The sequence below is a fragment of the Anas platyrhynchos genome, chromosome 5 (genome assembly GCF_047663525.1).
Source record: "Anas platyrhynchos isolate ZD024472 breed Pekin duck chromosome 5, IASCAAS_PekinDuck_T2T, whole genome shotgun sequence".
Lineage (NCBI taxonomy): Eukaryota > Metazoa > Chordata > Aves > Anseriformes > Anatidae > Anas > Anas platyrhynchos.
In genome coordinates, this window is record NC_092591.1 from 22,342,675 (window position 1) to 22,367,383 (window position 24,709).

General features: G+C 40.6%; 1 protein-coding gene across 5 annotated transcripts in view; it reads right to left on the reverse strand.

The window, feature by feature from the left end:
* Nucleotides 1-24,709, reverse strand: part of NRXN3 (neurexin 3) — a 973,627-nt gene that overhangs the window by 543,185 nt on the left and 405,733 nt on the right. For all 5 annotated transcript variants that reach the window (XM_072038404.1, XM_072038409.1, XM_072038408.1 and 2 more), the window contains 4 exons: nt 15,258-15,377; nt 6,181-6,562; nt 4,614-4,804; nt 3,348-3,521 (listed from right to left, as the gene is read on the reverse strand). In XM_072038404.1, the coding sequence (XP_071894505.1) occupies nt 3,348-3,521; nt 4,614-4,804; nt 6,181-6,562; nt 15,258-15,377 (867 nt within the window). The remainder of the gene's footprint in view (nt 1-3,347; nt 3,522-4,613; nt 4,805-6,180; nt 6,563-15,257; nt 15,378-24,709) is intronic.

The window sequence follows — 24,709 nt, forward strand, 5'->3', positions numbered from 1 at the left end:
GTAAAACTGGTAGGTGACAGATAGAAAGTAATTATTTTCTTTAGGTCTGAACAACTTTGTTTGTTAAGCACTACTATACACTATTAAAATACCAGACACTTTTAGTCTCCAGGATGCCTGCATTTCAGTTAATGACTCCTATACATTGCCTGACAATGCACTCGGATTCTCTAGATCCTAAAGAAATAACTCTGACATAAACATAATTTATCTTCAAAGTGCTTCCTGCTCCTGTTCAAATAAGAGCCCATCACTGGAACAGAGCAAACTGCAGAACGTGGTAGGCTCGTGCTTTGGCGCACAGCAAGGCTGAATTATCCTCCAGCACATAAGAATAATGTAGCCAAGAAAGGTCAATGGCCTGCTCAAAAGTGTGTAATGGGGATGGTGGTAGAACCAAGACAATAAACCACATTATTTTTCTGCAAGAATTTGGGAAATTTAATTGGAATTGGGTACACAAATACATGACTATAGAGATAACAAATGCAAACAGGATACAACTATGTCACCCATTTGTAGAGGAGTACTGGTCTTGGGCAGACAATGCTTTTCTCCTGACCTACATCTCACATCCTAGTATTCCCTAGGTTTCTTTCCTATCCACATCATTTAATTCTGCCCTGAGATCAAACTGACAGCTTCAGAGAAGATGGCTGCCACCTTGCAATCTGCTCTGCTTCTGAAAGCAAAGCTGCAACAAAGACAAGCATTAGCAGAAATCTTTCTCATACCACGTCTGGAAGACAAGATTCATATGTGAGGATGGAAAGACATTCCTTTAAGCATGCAGTATTCCTCATGCATGTTTTCTCCCGCTGCCTTTCCTGATGAAGTAATGACATACCCTACAATTAACACAGCATAACTACTGACCCCAAAAGGCCTGCTGCTGCTTATTCCAAACACGGTTAATCATGAGACAGCAGGAGCTGCTCAGGACTTCAGCACTTCAGGATGTTAAGACTACACCCAAGATCACTTCAGACAGAAATGAAATAATGAGACTTAAATAAGGATCCAATATGCTTAACGAGTTTTTCCTTCTTTAGAGGAAGGGGACATAGATATACTTTTCAGGGGCAACTGTTAGAACAGTCAGTGGCAGGCAGTAGTCAAGAGGTGAAATGAAGCCATGGGGATTGCTGTGATTCAGAACTCAATTGAAACAGCTTTCTGGTGACCTATTTTTTATAATCCTAAATATGTTGGCAAAAAGAACGCCTTCCTCTTCAACATCTCATTGGCACTGAGCATGAACCTGTCAAGGAAATAGTATGGGCATTGCTTTGCAAGAAAAGTTCAAGCAAAGCAGAATGAAGGCTATCACTGACTTTCTCATCCACTTTTTATATTTCTAGCTGCCTCCAACTTTGAATCTTGTTTCACGTGCTTTAGAAGAGAAGGGAAATTCACATTCCTGGCATTTTTAAGAGTGAACTGATCTCCATGTTCAGACAGCAGGCTCTGCAGGTACCAGATAGGTACACAGTCAAAATAACTGCCCCATTATGCATTCTTAGAGTGTCACTGATACTATGCAACCTGAATAATAGGACAGTAAAGCAAAGAACTGCACTGGGTACAAGAAGAAGGAAACCCAATAGCCCTAATAGTGGTGCCAAGTCTTCTGGGAAAACATAATCATTCTGTTCCAGAGGCACACACAGAACTACATGTTCATTTAATGAAATGTCCTCTGAAGGAAAAAGACTAGTAGAGATAATATGCTGGCTATGCTGCCAGATTATGCTAGTTTTAAATAGAAGAATTACCAGAAATCACTAAGATTAAAGGAGAGCTTTCAGTGCACTGAAGGTAATCAGAAATGATTTTCAAAAACCCCAAATGGTGGTGGTGTTTTTTTTTTCCCTGAACCTCATAAATAACTACACGGAAAAGATGCATTTCTTCTTTTAGCACTTTAGCTCAGCTACAAATGGGCAAAACCACAAGTTTTCTTCTACTATGCTCACTTCCACAAGGAACAGTGTGGTTAACACACACAAAAGCAGCAAAAAAAAGGCAGAGAAAAGAACAGCCTAAAGCTATGCAGAACTTACCAATACTGTGAAATTGAAGTTGATATTGAGTGGGTTCTTATGACAAAATTCTCACTAACCAAAGCATTGTTGTGGGAGAGCAGCAGTAGGGCTGAAACACAGGACTTTCCAGCCAACCAAAGGACCCAGAGACAATGACTTAATTCGATTTAATTGAAGAGCCAATTTGATGTTTTATGAGTACTCAAAGATGGCTCAAAGATGACACTTTCAGTCCTTGGAAGGGACAGTCTTGACAAGTGTCGTCTATATTTCAAAGTGATGTAACCTGAAATCTTGACACGGTAAGGAAGTAAGTAAATTCATTTCATGAAGTCCTGTCTGTAAGCACCAGTCAGGGACATATGTCTTAGCAAACATGCACACCACATGCTTGTCCTGATAAAACTCTTCCTCTAATGACCAGTAGCAAACAAAGCAGATGGGCATTCAGTTGAAGTAGACATAATGGCCGTTTTCATTTAACCCAACCTACAGAACCTTGATTTTTTTTGATGCCTAGTATTCCTCATGCAATGGGAATTAATAAGCATATTCCTGAGTTACCGCAAGGGATGTTGATATTCTTTTAAAAAAAAAATAAAAAAATAACAGGAACTAAACAACTAAACAAGGACAGTAAATTATTTAAAGAAACGTCAAGAAATCACTGCTATTTACATGCTTCAAGAAGCCACAGAGCACATCTGTTTTGATATCAGCTCAAAGAGAGAAACTATGGAAAAAATTTAAAAAAAATTCCAGACAGTAGAGATAATACTGGAGGAATAGCCTCCAGTGCTTTCATTGAAAGCCCACTTCAATAAAAACGAACTTCAGTTATGGTCTGATCTTCAACTAGCAGTTACAGATTCCACCTTCCATTTCCCCTGCCTCTACTTGGTCTCAAAATACTTCTTTCTGCAAATGCCAGAAGGGCCCTCTGAAGCACTAGTGAATTGCAGACTCAGAACATCTTTCAAAGCATTTAAAAAGTATTAAGTTAATGAACAGCTCTGAGAAAAGCATATGTAAAGAGCTGTCCATCTCTGTACCATCCTTTCCACTACTGGAGGTACCACTTCATGGGTGACTGAATAGGCAAGAGAAAAACCACTAATGATGAGGTGTACAGAGACAGAGGCTAGCTATACTCAGCTGCATTTGGGAGCACAAACAGATTGCAGTGAAGGATGTCATGATGAAAGAAACAAACAAAATGGACAATAAAGTGGAGAAGTAGATGCATAGGGGTAGTAGTGAAGTAAGTGTACAGAAGAGGAACTTCTCTGAAATTAGTTATACCTTCGCATCCACGCTCAATCTGCCCACTGCGGTGCAAAGCATCATTGATTAGATCAGGCAGACGCCCGTTCAAGTCCACAGATGCTAGACAGCCCTGAAATCCATCACGTGAGGCCACTAGCTTTGGGAGGTTGCTATACATGCCTTGAGCTAGGCCAGCAATGTAGAGATCACCTGGAGGAGAAAACGGTAAACATGGAAGAAGAAAGTTACATACAGTTTAAACAGGCTTTTCCTCTCTTCCAACATGAATACAGTGAGCTGAACATCTGTTTAGGAAAGGTTAAAAGCAAAGGAGGTTATTTTACAGGCCCAGAGGTCATTTTTGCCTCTTTACTGCTCAAAAATGATGTCTCACTGATACCCTTAAACTACATCCAAGTACAACTGAAACTTAACCTAAAGCATCATTTTCTACTCTCATCCTCACAGAACTCTGTATGCAACATCACTTTAATGTAAAATAGTAGCAATTATGAACTTATTTCCCTTACAGGGTGCGCAAGTATTACTTAATCTGAACTTGATCTTGGCTTTAAACTAACAGAGGGAAGATTTGGATTAGAGGTTAGAAGGACATTTTTCACTCAGGGTGGTGAGGCACTGCAACAGAGAGGTTGCCCAGAGAGGCTGTGGATGCCCCATCCCTGGAGGTGTTCAAGACCAAGTTAGATAAGGCCCTGAACAACCTGATCTAGCATGTGGCATCCCTGCCTATGGCAGGGGGTTTGAAACTAGATGGTCCTTGAGGTCCCTTCCAACCCAGGCCATTCTTTAATTCTGAATCATATGTGGCCTGCTCATTGACTTTTCCAATGTGCTTTCCCATCAGCACTAGCACCCTGTATTTCACAATCCTGGGCTTCCGACAGTTTTAACGTCTGTAGACAGACACACACTGCCAGTCATTGTAGCATCCTATTTCATCACCTATCACCCCTCAATGCAAGACACATGCTGTAAACGGCTGTGCTTCTCCAGGGTCTCCTCTGTTCCTAGCAAAAGGATAATTGTATCTTAACTAGAGAAAACTGTAGATTGACCAATTTGAAGAAAAAAAAAAAAACAGCAAAAACAAAATACGATGAGCTATTCTGCTACAGGAAGTTGCCAAACAGAAAAAGAGAAAAATGGAATTGAAAGTCAAAAATCAGCAAATTCCAGATTTACTGTTTGGAAAACCATGATTTCTATTATCTCTCTCATTTACTGGTTAAGACTTGCCAGAATAAAGAGGAGGAGAGAAAACATTCTTTTAGAATTTACCTTTAAGATCCAGATTTTTGGCACCATTGATGACCTGAGTGACCACTTTAGTATCCACTTTTAGGCTGTGTGTATTACTGTTATCTCTGGTGATGACAACATTGTGCCATTGGTTGTCATTGAGAGGACGGTCGCTGTTGCCTTTGATAACATTAGGTCCATTTCCAAGGTCAAATACATAATGTATGTACCTGTAAGCATAGTAAAAACAGTTAAAATTCTGTAGCAACTCTGGCACTACTGATGAGTGCTAGAGATGATGAAAATAACTTTAGCAAGCAACGAAGTTAAGTGTCTCTGCATTAGAAAGTTCTTGTCAGCCAAAGCTTAAACCACCAATTTGAAAAGGTACCGTTTTTTCTCCACAAAGTTTAAGAATTTGCATTTTGAGAAGATGACATTTGAAGTAATCCAATTCTAATAATAAAATATTCATCTTTTTCATAAAGTTCTTGCAGATCTACAAGAACTTCTGACTATACAACTAATTATTTTTAAAAACTGATAAGATCAATAGATGCAGTGAACAACAACACGAGATATGCTTATTTAGGGCATATATTCCCCAGTTCCTGAGTTCTGAATAACCCCCTTAAAAAGTTAATTGGGAAATTCACTGAAAATATTGTACTAAAATTCACATGAGAGCATGGGCTTATTCAAACAGCTGCAAAACAATTAGTGCTTCTTTTGGCAAAATATAAAGACCCTAACAAAGACTGAAGTCATGAGAGTGTTACCCTGAATTATTTATATAGTTCAAACACAGAAATCCACCTGAGGACAGAGAGAAATACTCTTTTTAGAAAAGAAACAGCAAAATTAATTCCTCCACAGAGCCAGGAACTCATGACTATTTTTAAGTTGTTACTCTATGTCCCAGAAACACGTGCAAAGTTAAAAATGACAAAAATGAAACAAATTGAACCTTAATTCCTTAGTTACACTGAAATAAATACAACTAGTAAAGTCTATTTGTGGAATTCATGTTTACTGCATCTAGATGAGTACAAGATAAACATTCATTCAACTAACAAAGGTGTTTTTGTTTTTAAAGCCATTGACCTTGCCAAAAGAATACAGTTTTCAAAAGTAAATTGAGTTTGCTCTTTCTTGAGCATCACCAGAAGAAAAACAAGAAAAATTTGGAAGCCCAGAAGATTTTTTTCCCCTGTCAGTGGAGGTGGCAGAAATGCACCGGGTCTGCTATATGGGAAGAAGAAACAAAGAAAGGAAAGGAAAAAAAAAAAAAAAAAGAGAGAGATTCAGGGCCCTGTGCACATTTCCTCATCTGTGCTGCTCTGCAAGGTTAACAAGACAAAATGTTAGCATAACCGAATCTGAAGGACTTGAAAGTTTAATATTTCATGCTGTAAAAAGTGAATCTCCCTAAGTCACAGAGGGGAAGCCAATGGGGAGTCCCTTAAGCTACAGTGTTTATGTCCAGCTGCTTCGTTTTAAACCTCAGCAAACGGAAAATGTACGAGATGAATTTGTCTTCATGCAAGTATTTTAAGCTTATCTTTAACATGGAACCCTGGTAGAAAGCAGCAGAATGCTTACTTACCCCTTGACTAGTTCAACTGCAATGAAGTCATTTCCATCACCACTGTTAAAGAGGATGAAACCATCAGCTGAAGTGGTCTTGAACTGAAAGAAGAGGTGCATGGATGTGTAAGCCTGCAAGGTGGCTAAGCTCAGGTAGCTGCTCTTGGTCTTGAATGTCACAGGGTCAGCTATAATATTGCGGAGACCAAAGCGTGCCTTCAGCTCACAATAGTCAATGTCACCATTCTTGCAGAGATCAATGTAAAGCATCCCATTGAACATGAGGCTTTGGAGGTGGCCAATGAAGCTGGAAGGGATGACAGAGATGTAACGTTTCTCCGTCATGATCCCTGTCTCGATGTTGTGGAACTCCAAACGGGTGTGATCACCAACCATTGTGCCTGACGAACAGAAACAAGAAACAGGCAGAAAGCCCAGAGATCAGTAACAGGTTATACAGAATCATAAATTCATTTTTGTTAGAAAAGACCTATAAGATCATCAAGTTCAACCATTAACATAAGGCTGACAAGTCTTCCACTTACCATATCCCTAAGCACCACATCTACATGTCTTTTGAATTCCTCCAATGATGGAGGCTCAACTACTTCCTTGAGCAGCCTTGTTCCAATGCCTCACAACTCTTTCAGTAAAGAATTTTTTCCAAATATCCAACCTAAAAATCCCTTGGCATAACTTCAAGTCATTTTCTTTGTCCTATCACTTATTCTATGGGAGAAGACACCAACCCCCACCTCACTACAATGCCCTTTCAGGTAGTTGTAGAGAGCAATAAGATCTGCCCTAAGCCTTCTTTCCTCTAGGCTAAATAACCTTAGTTCCTTCAGCTGCTCCCCGTAAGACCTGTTTTCTAGACCCTTCATCATCTTTGTTGCCCTTCTTTGGATGTGCTCCAGCACCTTGATGTCCTTTTTGTAGTGAGGGACCCAGAACTGAACACAGTAGTTGAGGTGCAGCCTCGCCTGGGCCAAGTACGGGGGCACAATTGCTACCCTAGTGCTGCTGGCCATGATACTTGTGATAAAAGCAAGGATACCTTCTTGGTACCCTGAGTGCACTGCTAGGTCAAATTCAGCTGACTATTGACCCAGGCCCTTTTTCACCAGGCAACTTTCCAGCCACTCTTCTCCCAGCCTGTTGTGTTGCCCTCCAGCATCCAAAACAACAGCAGTACTAACTTAATCCTACATGAGAAAAATTGGACAGGAGCCCTGGCGGAGAGACTTGAGTGTACTAGCCACCAAAACCAGGCAGATGGGGTAAAACAGGATTGAAGGGCCATGGATAGTCAGCCCAGTGTTTCTCCCTGTGCTACACGGGCTTCATTGCCTGCAAGGAAAACTAGATCTCTCCCTTAAAGCCTGAAGTGACCTACCCAATCCAATGGTGTATCTGTGAAACAATTCAGACCCTTTTGAAATAACCAATACAAGAGCATTGTCTGAAAACATTCAGTAAGCAAAATAAAGATCCAAAAAAGCAGAGTAAAAATAGTCAATAAACCCGATAATATGTATTCTGTTGTTCTCCTGAAACCTGATGTTATTTCTCCTTGTTCTAAAGTTCCCTGCCCAGCAGCACAGCAGGAAGGAAACATGCAAGATTGCAACAGGTAAAAAGCCCAATAAATACTTAAATCATCAATTTAGCACCTGGGTTATTCATCATATTGTGATGGATTTTAGCCTCTCAGTTAAAACATTTGAGATAGCTTAACAAAACATCTCAGAGTACCATTGAAGCATATTTAAATGCTTCAGTAAGCGTGCTAGGCATCAATACATACACAGAGCCCACACATAACAGATGAAGTACAAAGTATGCTAAAAGACTAGAGTACAAAGACAAGCTGGGTGACATCAGAATGAAAACCATGACAAACAACCTTATTTCAGTCCTCTGTATTTTTTCATTAAGGTAGTTTTAACTACTTGGTCACACAAACAAGTATCCTTTCTACACAGACCTTGTGCCATTTAGTATACAACAGGAATGATATTCAAATCATCAACATTTACTCAACACTTAATTATTTTCTCCACATTCAGTGTATGTCCATTATTCAGACTGCTACAAAGCACAATTACTTTTTCCATGAGAGTTTCTGTGGTGCTGTCCTGGGTTTACACGTCCAGCTGTCAGCAGCAAGGTCAGGGCCGAAGGGGCAACTGCCGTGAGGAGAGGCCGGAGGCCCCAGGCCAGACACGGCCGGCTGCAGACAGCTCCAACGAGCACCCCCACAGCTGAGCCAAGCTGGCAGCACCTCAGAGAAAAGATGCTTAAGAAAGGGCAAAATGCTGCGTGCAAGTGAGGAGCAAGAAAATAAAAGAGCAATAAACAGCCCCGAAAACATCAAGGTCCAGGAAGAAGGAAGGGGATGAGGTGGTGCAGGCGCTAGAGCAGATCGGCCTGTAGCCCATGGAGGGCCATGCCCGAGCACAGGGCCACACAGCAGCCACAGGGACTCCACACAGCAGCAGGCGGAGGTGCTCGGGGGGAACCATGACCTGTGGAGAATCCACACTGGAACAGGTTTTCCTGACAGCTAGCAAAGAGGACCCATGCTGGAGCAGCTCGTGAAGGACTGCAGCCTGTGGGAAAGACCCATGACCAGGGGAAAGTGTGAGGAGGAGGGAGTGGAAGAGAGGAGCTGTTACGGACTGACACAACCCCCAGTTCCCAAGTCAAGAAGAAAGGAGTGAAGTTGAACCTGGGAAAAGGCAGAGGAAGGCATTTGAGTTTTGTCTCTCTCTCACCAACCAAGTACATTTTTAACTGGCAATAAATTAATTTCCCCCAAGTTGAGTCTGTTCTGCCCATGACAGTAATTGCTGATTTCCCTCTCTTGAACTACTCTCAGCCTATTTACTCCTGTCCTGTTGAGGAGGGGGAATGAGAGCATGGCTGGGTGGGCGCCTGGCAGCTGGCCACAGCTAGCTCACCACAGGTGTTGAGCAGTACAATGTACAACTTATACTCGAAAAATCTTCTTTGAAAACTCCTGCAAGATTCAGGGATGTTATTTCCAATTTTATATACACAAAGCTGAGGAACAGAGAGATCATTATATAAATAGTTTTGATCTTGGGAAATCTGTGGCATCAAATTTGGTGGAATTCTTAACAACATCACAGCTCCCATTGGTTATGACAGTCACCACATCTAGAAATAATAACCAGAATCCCAAATGTTGAGTAACTTTTTGTAGCTTTCCATAGTAACTCTAAGGAAGACAAGTCAACTCCTCCGGGCAATATTCAGACAACTTGCATAGAGATCCCTGCCCTCTTTTTACCGTGCTGTCTCTTTCAATACAGACTTCTCAAAGTGGCTCTTAAAAACAAGCCTCTCTTTTACTACAGTAGCCCTGTGTCAACACTTTTGCTATACCATACTTTTCAATACCCACAGGGAAGCAAAATTGGGAGAAGCACGGGAACAAGTATGAAATTAGGCACTGCCATAACGCATACAAGCACAGATGTGCATCCTTTTAGCATTTCCTTCTTTTGTATGTTTATCTGAGTACAGTAGTAGAATGTTATAAGGTTAATTACGAAGAACTAGTAGCAAAGAGCAGGTTTGAGACCACCTGATGAAACTGAACACGTAAAAAGTCTACGGGGCCAGATGACATGCATCCCAGGGTCCTGAGGGAACTGGCTAATGTAGCTGCCAAGCTTCTCTCCATATTAGACAAGTCCTGGCAGTCAGGTGAAGTTCCTGGTGACTGGGAAAAGGGAAACATCACTCCCACTTTTAAAATGGGTAGAAATAAGAACCCAGGGAACTACAGACCTGTGAGCCTCACCTCTGTGCCTGGAAAAATCATCAAACAAATCCTACTGGAAGCAATGTCGAGGCACGTGCCAGACAAGGAGGAGATCCGTGACATCCATCATGGCTTCACCAAGGGTAAATCCTGTCAGACCCATCTGGTGGCCTTCTATGACAGAGTAACTGCATCAGCTGACAAGGGAAGACTGACCCACGTCATCTACCTGGATCTCTGCAAGGCCTTTGACATAGTCCCATGTGACATCCCAATCTACCAACTGGAGAGAGATGGATTTGAAAGGTGGACCATTCAGGAAAAAAGAAATCAGCTTGAAGGTCACACCCAGAGAGTGGTGGTCAATGACTCTCTGTCCAGGCAGAGGCCAGTGACAAGTGGTGTCTGCCAGAGAGCAGTACTGGTCCCAGGACAGACATCAATGACATAAACATCTTCATCAATGACATAGACAATGGGACCGAGCACACCCTCAGAAAGTTTGCAGATGACACTAAGCTGAGTGGTGCTGTTGATACAACAGAAAGAAGGGATGCCATCCAAAGGGATCTGAACAAATTTTAAAAGTGGACCCATGTGAACCTAGTGAGGTCCAAGTCCAAGCAAAAGGTGCTGCACCTGGGCCGGAACAATCCCAAACAGGAGTACAGACTGGGAGAAGAACTCACTTAGATCAGCCAGGCGAAGAAGCACTCAAAGGTTCTGGTGGATGAAAAGCTTGACATGAGTCAGCAATGTGCACTTGCAGCCCAGAAGGCCAACTACATCCCGGGCTGCATCAACAGAGGAGTCACAGGCAGGTTGAGGGAGGTGATTGTCTCCCTCACCATCTGGTGGGATGGAACAAGGTGATCTTTAAGGTCCCTTCCAACCAAAGCCATTCTATGGTATGATTCTGTTCTATGATTCTAATTACTGCACAGGTAACTTAATTTTAGAACGTTTTCCAAAGGACACAAAGCTTAGGCAGCCACACTACCTGCTGGTGGACCTCCTCCTCCAACAACATCTTAGCACTCAGGTGTAGTTCCACCAGGTTTAAAGAAAAAAAAAAAAAACAAAACAGTTCGAAAATATATAAACACATCCTAGTTTTGTGAAAAACTAACACCCAGATAAAGACCTGAATTGATGGTCCCAGTGGGCTACAGAATTTATCAGTAAGAATTTATCAGTAATAGCCTGCATGACTGCATCTACTGCTCAATTAGTGTATATACATAACTTGACCAGCCACAGTAGGAGGTGTATCTGAGTCACTGGGATTATACCTGAGTCTCACTTACCCCCATACCTCAGCTCTGGGAAATTTTTATTCTATTTTTTTTTAATTTCCCCAAGACAGATCCACCGGGATTTAGAAGCTCTCTCACCTTCTCTACTATCACCTGAAGTCTCCTGCTTTTTCTTACCTAAATAGTTCCCAGGCATCAGAAAGAAAGTAAAAAAAAAAATTAAAAAAAAAAATGGTAGGCCTTTTGTGACTTTTTCTGTCTGCAACATGCCTTTTTCCACTGAGGATAAAAGTAAAGCTGGAAATGTTTACAAGACACTTGGATGATCCTAAATCTTGGTATATAAAGAATCAGATGAAGTCAACTGATAGTCTTTCTTGCTTAGGCCCTCTTGAACATTACATATTTATTTCATCTCTCATGACCAAATACAAAGTGTATATATACTTTATACTTTGCAAAAACTTGATCACATTTGGACAAAGGCAGCAAAAAACATTAGGAAAAACTGTTTAAGTATCTACTCCAAATACCAAGATAAAATACTACATAAAATTTATTTTTCACTTACAATTTTAGCAGTAGATCTAAATATACAATTATACAATTTATATAGTGACCATCGATGTGGGAAGCAACAACCTAAGCACATAGTGCTGGACAAACTTACAAGTAAATGAAATCAGCCACATATTCCTAATTATTCAGAAATTCAAATTGTAGTACCAATACAAATGTTTTTAAATCCTCAAACAGTTCTTTACCAGAGGTATTTTATTTTGAAAAATGTCAGTTCAAAGGAACTGAAACCGTGTATGAGAAAGCCTGTTTAGATGAACCTCCTGAAATCCACTACTGTGATGATTACAGATTGTTTCAGTTTTAGTGTAACCAAATGAAAATTTAGATTTTTTCCAAGACAAGAGAGAGGTATATTCTTTCTAAAAAAAAAAAAAATAAATCTTAAAAAATAAATAAATCCTACTTCTTTACTTCAAAAGGTTAGAAAACTAAAATGTAGAGATGGGTTGGGGGGAGGTAAAAGGGAGGGGTGTCAAACCTATGAAAGCTGGAGTACACACAGACACCCAGTACACCCAAACCAAAATATAGGGGACATGAGAAATGGAGTGAGGAAGGATGGAAAAGAAGAGCCCAGGCTTTTAAAGAAGGTAAAAAGTGACAATAGTGGGACTGGCTTAAAAAAATATAGGACTGCTGTGGTAGTACAGATAGAAGAAGTTCAGTGAAAGGCTGAAAAGTGCATGATAACACAAGATCAGAATCAGGACAGAGATGTCTTCTCCTAAAAAAACATGGTGTGAAATCCACTCCCTGTCAGCCCCACATGCAGAGTTCACCTCTCATTCCCCCACCCTGGTCCGTACAGAGTATCACAATCAGCAGCTTGTTGCACAAGTGGTAGCAGACAGAAGAAATCCCAGCCTCCACTGTGGAATTTGGGTGCTTGTAACATGTTGTAGGGAGGAATAATATGCCTGCTGTACTTACGTCTCATTTATCACTGATATTCTGAGGTTGGTTGTGGGGAGAAGGAGGGAAGGAATGTAGAAGGGTTTCATGATTAGGCAGCAAAATGCTGTCCAGAGAAACTAGATGCTGTCTCTGCCTTAGGTTTCCTGCGGGAAGATGCATAATTCACTTCATGACAAATTTTTCACAGGTGGTCATTAATTGTGTAGACCTAGTTCTCCAAGTAGCAGAGTTGAACTAATAGGATCCTATTTACAGGCACATTGAATATTTGTGCATGTAAATGACTAAAAATCATGTCAAATTTGTACCAAAGACATCCAACTTTAATCTGGTGCACCGTTTCCAAATGTCTAAAATGGGGGAAAAAAAACCCTACTCACTTCATGAAACAAGCACAGGAATAAATCCAATTACAACTTCTTAGTTCTATGTAAACATATTGATGAGTGGTGCACACACACAAAAAGAAATCGACAGCTCTATATTTAGAGCAAAATTTAGTTGGTGTTCATTATTCCAAACAAGCAATAAGAAAGTGGCAATCAAATAGGCTGTTTATTTTTACTGAGGGCTCAATTTAGACTTCTGATCTATGCCTAAGGACAGCGTGAATCCAGTGGAAAAATCTATGTGACCACATCATTTAAGATCTACTCCAGGAAGTGGAATGCAGATTGAACAGAAAGTCTTAACTCTGGCTTTTCTGACTTTTGACTTCCCCACTATGGTATTCTTTAACAGATATTTTTAGCTGTAATGCATCTTTAATTATGTAATTCATATACATGTACATATGCACATCCTATTTTAGTATAGGATTGTATCATTATTATTTATAAACTCAGGTTCATGAAAAATAGACTTCAAAAACAGATGGCATTTCTGGGGACTGAGTTGGTAATGTAGAGAGTGCCACCTCATGGTGCCTGCTAAAAAAATCGTATCCAGAAGATTTGTTCTCTTAAAATGCAAAAGTAAACAGGATGATGCATTTAGCAGCATATTTCACTAATCCAGAAGCTTCCCTCTTAAATAAATTTTCCCCTTTCCTCCAAGCTACTGTAGGTTAAGTCTCTGCCAATTCCTACATGGAAAAGGCATTTTCTTTTTTCTTTCATATTTTTCTGACTCTCTGTTGCAAATTCTCAGCCTAGAGTACAGAATATATTTACCTCAGAGGTAAAATGTACATCAGGATATTTTCCTGTAAACCTGTATCTTTGGGCTTATTTCAAAATCCTGCTCATAGCTTTCCAGATAATCTAATTAACACTTTACCTACAATTAACTGCATTCAATCAGTAGAAAAGAACTTTTTTTTTTTCTTCCAGAGAGAGGCAGTGCCAGAATTGTATGTCCTACGGCAGCCATTCTTTCTCATTGCTTTTCAAGTAGAAGCTAGTAAAGAGGACCTGCAGCATCTGGCGAAACAGCATGGGTCACAACCAAATGAATATACTCAGATCAGTGCTGCCTCCAGAGTTACCATTCTTTGTGATTCTATTATCAGCTTTCAGACTGCTGGTGTTTTCCTCAAACACCCAGTTCCCACAGTTATACACAGCTATGAGAATTTTAAACCACCATTCAAAAAGACAAAGACGTTTATGGCTTTTGTAGCTGTGGGGAAATGGACCAAAAATATCACCTCTAAAAGCTCTGTAATGAAAACAGATCAGGATAAAGTACCTGGGTCATTTTAATGCAAATCTAACTTGAGACACACTGGTCTTTCTTAGTGGCTGATCTTTTCTTCCCCCTTTCAACATCATCTCTCTACAAAAAGAATCATAAGCTCAGAAAACCCTTAGCAAACGCAAGAAAAAAAAAAAGTGAGACTGTCACACCCTGTATGTCAGAATAAGATATACAATCATAGAATGCTTTGGGTTGGAAAGGACCTTAAGGACCATCTAATTCCAACCCCCCTGCTGCAGGCAGGGACACCTTTTCCACCAGACCCATCCAAAAGTCTGGTGAGTTAGGGTCCTCCCTAACCTCTCAAGGAAAAATGCTCTATTTGCCTTTTCTTCTGGATGGCTCTGAGACACAAACATGGGTAGTTGCAAATGAACAGCAGAGACTGAAATCTATATTCTCTAATATATCAAATGTGGTTTTACTGTTGAAGAAAAGTTTGTACAGAGGGAAGGTTTAGAGACCTCTAGCTTTCATTCTATTGCACAGGAAATCACCACTTCTGCAGCTCAGGAATGGGTATACTCACGGCATCCTCCAAACAAAACCTGACAAAAGAGGATGTGATGCTCAGCACCTTTGCGCTCCTGGGTATGTGCGAGCTCCTCTATCCCATAATCGTATAATTCAGATATTATGATTGTCACAGAAGTTTCTGGAACAGGCTGAGCACAGTTAGCCTCACACAGCTGAACATTAGTTTCAACATAGCCCTTATAAGTACACAGGAAGTGACTGGGGCAGGGGGAAAAAAAGATACACAAGAACAGAGAAAATGTGTGTAAGGGCAGAGAAGAGACTGTGAACAGAGACATGAAGGCAATGACCAGAACTTCCATACATCGCACTCACCCTCAGCAACGTCATCATCCACCATCAGCTTCAGGCTCTTTCCACGCCGAACGACTCGAACGGTGTGCCACTCGTTGTCATTGAGTTTCTGCCCAGCATAAAGAGTTTCAGGTCCCTTGCCTGGGGATGGCGATATGCAAGACAGTTAAAGTCAGATCCCAAATTAAGTTTAGTACTTGCCCAACTGGAAAGGTCACTAAAATCAACCTGGTATGATACATGCTAGGAGACCATGTAAGTGTATTACAACCTGCAGTCAACCCTCAGGTACCTTCCCAACTCTGAGGGGGTCAGGGTCATGCTTCCTCAGAGAAGCGCCTTGGTCCTCAGCGCCCTGTGGTCACACACCTCTTTAAAGGGGCAGAAATCTATTTTATAGTATGGCACTCATTTCCCAACATAGCACTGTACCGGGCGTTGCAATATTAGAAAAGAAAACTGGTGACAGAAATAACACTAGGGCAGAGCCAACATTTTACACATTTTACATATTTTTTTTTTCCTAAGAGCCTTCATTTACAACAGCTGCAAGGTGCTTAGGATTCTTTTCAACTTTAATTACACTGGTCTCCTAACACTTAGGTATAAACACCAGGCTGGTTTCAGTCTTTCAGTCCCCAAAAATAAAAATTAAAAAAACACCCAAAGAAATGAACAATAATAATAAAGACAGAAAGGCTTCCAAACACCACTCACCACCTGGCCGATTCCTCTAAGGTTGTTTCACAAAGCATCCTGGCCATACCCACACAGGGTGCTTGCTGGGCCCCCTGAACTTCATGTCACCATAGGTAAAGAGGAGCCCTTTCCCCTCCAAAAAGTTAAGCCACAGTTGTCCTTGCAAGCAATGCTCCTAGGAGAACAGCAGTGGTGCTACCCGTATTTGTCCATTTTTGCTGCTTACCCATCACAGTTGACAGGTAATTACTTAAAACATTAATTGTTCAGATTACAGGACTGGAACACCTCGCTCCTGTCAAATGATAAGTGAAGAATGGTGTGTGCTAAATTAAAACTGTCTATGCTCATTTCTGTACAGTACTCAGCTTTTTTTTTTTTTTTTTTGACATAGATATATCAGAGAAGTATCAGAGAAATGAAGCAGGAATTGTTGCTCGTCAGGTCTGGGCCCATTGCCCAAAATGGCAAAAGAGGAAACCCAAAAAAGGAAAAGCTACACCGGAGAAATAGGACAGGGACAATACTAAGAGCCACTACAGCTCACTTTACTGCACTGGTAAAACCAGATATCAGATACACAGATTATTTCTCCATGTTTGTTCAACCAAAATCCATTTTTTATTCAGATACTTTGAGCTGGTTACCACACAGTCCACCTTCACTGAAAGAGTAAAAAGTACCCATCTCCGAGCAAAGCTCTGCACAAGGGAGATGTACCCACTCTGATCTGTGTTGTGGTGCTAACTAACAAGCATGTCCCAGAGCGAGACAGAATTGAGGAGGTAGAAATCATACCCAAGGACAGTAGGCAGCCCCCAGTGTGCATGCTGCCTAATTCGCAACATTTTTGTAACTGCACCTTACTAAGGGGGATGCAGGCAAAGAAAATGTCTCATTTAGCTAGGGTATAACATGGTAGGGAAACCTTACGGAATGAGATGACAGCAGAATGAATATTACATCTCTCAATAAGGGATCACACAGTTCATGTTAACAAAAAGGGAGCTCAATTCCCTTTCAAATAAAGCCAATTGCTAACCAATTTTACGACAGAGCAAGAGGAAAAAAACTCTTTGCGAACTGACCTGAAAAAAAAAGTCACCCATAGATTTAAGAGGATAGGGAGTCATATACTGTAATTACAGACAATACCTCCTTGATAGGACTCCCATAACCTCTGCAGATTTCCCACCTGTGTGCTAAAGGCAGACTGCACCATAAATGCAAACCTGACAGCTAGGTCATAGCCACAAAGTTTAACTTGTCTATATCAACAATACTTAAACTCCATTTAATGAAGTCCAAGAAAGTTATGCTATATGTACATCAGTGGGAGCAGATACTGTCCCTGAGAGCATGTTACAAGTGGATGCACCCGAACAGCCTGGAAAGGTAATGCCTACGTGAGAGCACACTGCAGCAGTTACTGTAGTTACACACAGCCACTTCCTTGGCCTAAATGAACCCCCTACCTCTGTGTTTTTGTGTTTTTGTAACACTACCTGACTTCAGGAAAACTGCAGGCAAAACGAGAGCAGCAAATGGCTTCACAGTGCCCTTTTCCACAGGATGATTGTGGCTGCTAGGGCTAAACCAAGGGAAGCAGCCAGGTGGGCTGACTTGGCTGACCTGAAAACATGCTTTCTGCGCAGCAGCTCTGTGCTCACCATGGATCAGCCACTCCAAGTGCTTGACCTTTTTGTTACCCCCTTTCAACCCCAGCCTCACAAATATGAATCAGCCAAAAAGAGCTGCTTTGGCTTGCCATTACTAACTTGATGTCCACTGTAACGCTTTCAAATGAAAATTGTGACAGTAACAGAAGCTGTCTGACTAGACTCACAGAAAACGTACCTTAACCAATTCAGAAATAAATGAATATGAATTTCAAGGCCTTCCAACTTCTTTCCAAATGAATAAGGTTGTCTACAAATGAGATTCCTATTTAGAAGTGGTTAATAGTTTGTGCTAATAAATTTGAAACGTAAGCACAGCAAAATAAATGATTCCACATTTACTAGTCTGTCTTGATCATGTCTTGATCAATTTAATATTTAATCCATCAAGAAAATTTAAAATACTTTTGTTTATGCACAAGTCTTCATTTTGTATGGAATAACAGGCATGAGCTTCTTTTGGTAGGGTTACCCAAACAACGTGTACCAAAAAACATGTGTACATGGGACTGCTCAAGAGCATTCAGCAGATGTGAAATTCAGATGAGCACTTCCAAACAGTATTTTTACTCCAAACTGGTTTGTTTTCAAATGCTTTGAAGACATTTATGCAGCAGGTGGGTTGACCCAAAAAAAAAAAAAAAAAACAAAAAACCAACAGCAAAATTGTGCTTGCGTTTTTCAGTTGACAGTGTGCAAATGAATTGCTGCTCCCTGAGTGAACTCCCACTGAACTCAAAGCAGTTCAGCAACTGCACTGGGGGATTGCTACCTCTGGGTGCCAAGTCTCATCTCACTGAGCAGGATGACTGCATGTGCTGCTACCATACAGTCATATGTGGTCAGCTTTTAAAAAGAGGACTTCAAGACTTCTGATCCAACACTTGTGGCTGCTGGGCAATAAAAAGAAATAGTCCAGGTGTAGTGGTGAGGATCAAGCGCTCTCCCTGAACATGCAGTAAGGCATTTGTATGGTCTTACGGCTAAACGCAGCAGCGTTTGGCCAAGGAAGACAGATTTTCCCCCTTCAAGCTGTCCTGCACCTCTCTCACCCTTTATCTATAATGCAGGTGTAGGAAGTGGCAAAGCAAAGGTTAGCTGGACAGAGAAGAAAGTCAAAGATTTGAGTCTTCCCCTTGTGCAACAGTCTTTTATCATAAAAGACAAGGAACCAGAAAAAGAGGCAGCAGTGTTAGAAGTTGGGTGCCTGGCAACACTTTCTATTTATAATGCTTCTGATGAGATAGCAGCTGGGCATTAAGCAATTTTTGCATTTTATTTCATTTCTGAGTGAGAACAAGAGAGATGCAACATAACAGGAAAAAAAATTGCTACTTTCACAATAAATTAACTATTAAGCTAACAGAGTCTTGCCCACCCTGAGAACATGTGTCTCTGGCCTTCTTGGTCATTCCACCCCCCTAACGACCTCTAATGACTAGCATGTCGCTCAAGTGAGCACTACCCTCATGAAGCAGCCTAGTGTATATTCCTTCAGTGTAGGGGCAAACACTACTTCATCAGAAATCCACCTGCAGTTCAAGCTTCCTGAGCAAAGATTACTTGACTCATCTGCCACAGCTCCTCCTTACCATCTCATAAATCATCTGAAATCTCATCAATAAGCATGCACATTGAATTTATATCAAATAACTAGTATATGCTTTCAAACAGAGAAACTCATTCTGGTCAGCCCAGAATGTTCAATTTTTTATTTCTCTAGCATAGGTACACTGTTGCTAATTAATAGCTTGGCCCCACTAGACTACATAAGCAGCAAGAATAGGCATGCTGAAGTATAAACAAAAAGAAATTCATGCTCTCTGAAAAAAAAAAGTTGCTTTCCATCTGGCCCCAAGAGCTTGCTCATTTAAAGCAAATAACCCATCAGAGGACTGCATTTAAAATCATAGCTCAGAAAGCATCAGCTGTTTTGGCTACCAGCACACAGAATTTTCCTACTCTGAAAGGCAAAGGAGAAAGAAGGTTAATCCTCTCACCATTTTCTCACAGGTGGATCAAAGAGCATGCCTTTACTCTCAGTGCAGGCTGTCATTATCTGATCCATTTATATGATTAAAACAGACTTCATGAAACAAGGCTATCTTCATTACTGCACGTCTTATCGAACATTACAGAAGAGGTCAAACATATCAAAAGACAACCAGAAAGGACATTGTCAGACTGATGAGAATGAGAAAGGCTCTTCCTCATTACAGTTACAACAATAAATTCTACAGTGGTAAACAATACTTTGAGAGATGACCCACAGTAATAATAGAAGCTTTTATTTAAAAAATAATAATTTATTTAGAATGTTCAGCTGCTATCAAAGCTTTGTTCGTTGGCAGTAGACTTTATGTCTGTTTTATACAGGGCAACATTGCTCAAAAATGCCATCAGCATCCCAAGGCAAGGATGAGGGTTTTTTTGTTTGTTTTTTCCTCTTGCTCTGCCTTCTAGGGAGGGACAGTAAGGTTGTTTTTACCCACGTGTTAACATAACATGATTCACTGTGGAAAAACTTGTGCACAGGTCTGTGAAACATGAGAATGAATCATGAGACAAGGTGGACAGATTCCCTTGAAGCTTTCAGGAAAAAGGACCAAGCCCAGTGAGACCTTATTCAGCTATTCCTTAAATATTTAGATGTGGCTAGCAGAACTGCAGAGTGGTTGCCTTCATTGCAGCCCCAAGAGTATGACACTGAATGGTCATGTTACAAAGCCAAAGGAAAGAACTGGAAAATTTTTATGAGAATAATGAACATTAGGCAGCCAGTTACTGTAATATCACTTGAAGATGCTACAGCAAGATGTCAAGCTCTATTTCTATATATATATTTTCCAATACAAGAATTCCCAACCTGTTTTTCACCCCAAATGATATTAACATTTTAAAGATATAGGCTTTATATATGCTGAATATATATAGCATATATATGAATATAGCAATGTACATGAAATGATTATGCAGAATGTTATGCAATATCTACCATATTGTCCTATAAAATATAAAACCTTTTTTTCATTATTTTTTCAAAAGATGGGCAAAACGAACTCTAGGCCCAAAGATACTCAGCCACAATTTATAGAGACAGTTTCAAATAAGGCAAAAAGGAATCAGATGTGGGTGCAAAGACAAAGCAGCTGCCACATGTTCTCACCCCTTTATGACTTCACAAAATGTGAAGAGTTCCTAAAGAGGGCAGGGCAAACATCAAAACACAAGCAGGGCCCAAAAGGATATCTGGCAGCTGCCATGGAAACCTTCAATACATTTTGGTTTTGGATTAATCTAAATAGTGTGAATTTTGTTGGTGCTTTCAGGTAGCAGTAGTATTGACAAGTTTTTGACTGACATCTGCTGTCCAACTCAGGAGCATTGTTAATTGCTAGGAAACAACTGGCAACCCCAGACTCTCGGCATATTGCAGACATAAGTAGATAACTTGGTCAAATCAACACTTTCACATACATACACATTTGTTTTGCTCATATACAGGTTTTAGAATTCCCATTTTCAAGGCTGCTAACAAGGAATAAAGAGTTTCACTTCCCTGCAGTACCTTCAACCGGGCTACCTTACCTGCACCATGCTTTTCATTTCCTCACGGAACACGATCATCTCCAAGTATTACAATAAGTTAAACAAAACATAACATACATTAAAAAAACTACTTTTAGCAGGCTTTACAGAGAAGTTGTTTACACCTGCACAGAGCAGCTTCATTGGGAAATCAATATACTCGAACATGGTTTACACCAGTCTACCCAGAAACCAAGTTTAATTACTTACATTTGTACAGCAATATAAAAGTGCATATACAAAAACCTTTAGATGTCCCCTGAATCAGTTATCCTCATAAGAGCAAATGAAAATCCCAACCCCAGCAGCCAAACTCATTAAGTGCATGAAATTTATTCAGCAAATAAATCAAAAGTAGCAAGACTATTCTACTCGTTCTTTCAGAAACATACCTCTGGGTCTCTAGAAAACTCCATGAAAAATAAGTTAAGCTAGATTTAGTTCTTTGGATACCAAGTATTTTAAAAAGCCTTAAAAAAAAAAAAAACTAATTAAATATATATGTATACATACATACACACAAGCACGTATATATGTTCCTTGCTTTTTTTTTTTTTTTTTTTTTTTATAAATACTGGTAGCACCACTATGGATGACTATTGCTTTCTTTTATAGGCATCCTAGCCAGTAGCTGTATTAAGACTCAGATGGATGCAAGCAGCATTTAACATGAGAACAGCTTGCTCAGAAGGCTCTCAAACAACACAGTGCAGAAATTATGTTGTGTGTCTTCCACTCAGTATGAATAAAGCTTGTGATTAAGAACGAAAAAAGGAGACAGTCCGGTCACATACACGGTACAGGTCACATACCTGGCACAGACTGTGCTTGTGCCATTTTTCCACCTAGGGCAGTGGGTCATTCCCCTTGTTTGCCTCAATTTCACTGCTGTTGTATTTAATGTTTCTAGAGACTATGTAACTACTGCATGTGTCTATCAAAGAATATTTTTTAAAAAGACACCAAGGAAACATTTGTGTTATTATCATCGGGAAGGATCAGTTTTCGGATTAAATGGAAGACTAGAAATGAAAGAAGTTTTTAATTTTTTTAAAAAAACATATATATATTAATTTTCTATTCAAGATACTAATTTTTAATGATAGCAGATGGCTTCCCATTCTTAGCAGAAAAGTTAGTTATTGTGGAGTTATTCCCACTTCGAAGGAAAGTGATTTATGTTTCTAACCAGTGAGGTCAAAAAAGGATGTGTAAGTACAAAAAAAGCATTAATGCTTTTAAAATTAAGATTTACAACAGTCTAATTAAATTAACTTCAAAGCGAGCTCAGTCAGACTGTCTTTACCTTCATCTTTCGTTAGGACTGTGGCACAAAGCACTCAAGCCACAACACAACATCCTTCTGCTCCCGATCGATGAGAACAACCGAAACATCAGGGTCGGTGCAAAGAACTCAGAAGATGCTATATCGTGACTGATCTGCAGTTTGCCGAAGGAAATACTTGTACGTGCCATATTGACAGAGAGCAAAGCTCAGGAGATCTGTCTGTGGATGCATGGCAGGCAGGGAGGCAGGCAGGGAGCAGCTTCCAGTGCAGCCACTGCCGAGCAGCCACCAGAGGGCAGCGCCCGGCCTCACGAGGTGGTAAGGCAGGACGCAACTGCTGCTGGAAGTTACCTTACAATTATGCACACATTTTTGCAGACCACAACAGTAATAAAGAGGTAAAGAAATCCTGTTTTAAGCCAGCTTTACATTTGATTAGCTTTCTGCTGATGCAGTGCTAGTCAAAGCAAGCCTCAGGCATAATGAGCACAGAGAGTGAGTTCTTCTGTTTACTCCTGAGCAGAAATAATAGTATGGGTACCCAAACCATACAGCTTCTCACTAATCTCCTCAATTGGCTGCTCAGTTCATCTGTGTCTCAAACAGTAAGGTAATTACAGTTTCTCCTCATGTTTAGTTTCACATCTCCCCGCAAATGCTACAAAACAAGAATCAATGATAGCGAGAAAAAGATGCTGGAGGCGAGGCTGAGACAACTGGAGTGAGCCTGACCACATAGCTCACAGGCGTGCACATAATGGAAATCTGACTGCTTACTGCCTAGACAAGTTTCAAACTACTCCAAGGGAAAAACATATGAATGAAATGTATGAGCCTCCACAACAAGTATCCCCAAAAGCTCTTTGCTGCTGTTACATCAGTAAGGAACTCCATTACAAGAGGCTGCAGAAGCCCACGTCACCTCGTGCGGTGAGCCTTCTCGTAGTCTAACGGCTCTTACTACTTCATTGGAACAAATTATTTGAATTTTGGAATTATCTGATCATGGTCAGAGCTTTTGTGCTTTTCTGAGTGTGGTGATTATTTTTTTTTTTTTCCCTAAGTATTATAGCAGCTACTTCTCATCTAAGTCTGAAAAGTGAGGAGATCAGAAAGCAACACAAAGCAGCTGAGATGAGGAAAAATACAGGAATAGCAGTACAGTGCCTCCCAGTAATGGTACCTGTGCGTTTCAGCAAGGGATCAGAGACCACTTTAACAGCAGGGTAGCATCTTTGTTCCCCTCTCCTAGAGCACAAAACAATGGCAAAGACAGGGGATCCTCTTCCCAAAGACATGGCTGAACAGACGGTTGAGTCAGAAGGATAAAAAAAAAGTCTTTGGAGCTCCAGTCCCAAACATTACTTAAAGAAAGCTGTTTAGGGAACACTGAGACCCTCATTAGCTGTGTAGTACCAGAGCAGAAGACACTCCTGCCACAGAGCACTTCATTATTCAAATACCAAGGGCAAAGACCAGAGGCACTGAACATACAGAGGACCTACATTTTTCATTTCAGGTGCCTCTGTAGCACCCAGATGCCTGAGGCATTACACGTCCATGTGAGTTCTCTCTGGTTGCTACAACTATTACATGACCTAGCTTCAGGCCCCTCCAACAGCATAACAGTCAGCATCATTAAAGTTATGTCCAGCTACAATTACAAAACCACCAGGATTCATGTTCAGGCAGTGGAAAGCCTTGCATGCACTCTTGAGGTTTAGTTCCCTTTCCACAGTGCTGCCTCCTTACTGAAGTCCACCACTTATTTCAACCTATGGTGCCAACCAAACCCTTTTTAAATTCTCTGTTGGCTATTAGCCAGTATTTATGTCTGAGAGCCCCAGACATACAGTGAGGTAGAACATCCTATGCATATAAATCATATTACCAACGAATGCAAATAACAACCCAAAATTGCAAGTGGAGACCTTGCATTTTCAGATGTTAACATTAAACCACATGTTACTGATAGTTCACATCGGTCCCCTTTTCCTAACTGAGAAACTCTGGTGGAGAAGGATGGTAAGTGGCATTTCAACCTCCAGGCTAGAGACTCCTACTTTTGCTTAAGGAGCTATCAGGGAAAGATCACAATCGCTAGCTTCTGGAAAGCTGAGAGATCAGCAGTGCAAACTGAAGTGTTTAATGTGAAAGACATAAAGCCTATCTCAAAGAGTTATCTTCCACATGAAATGGAATAGAGCCCTTAGCTGCTG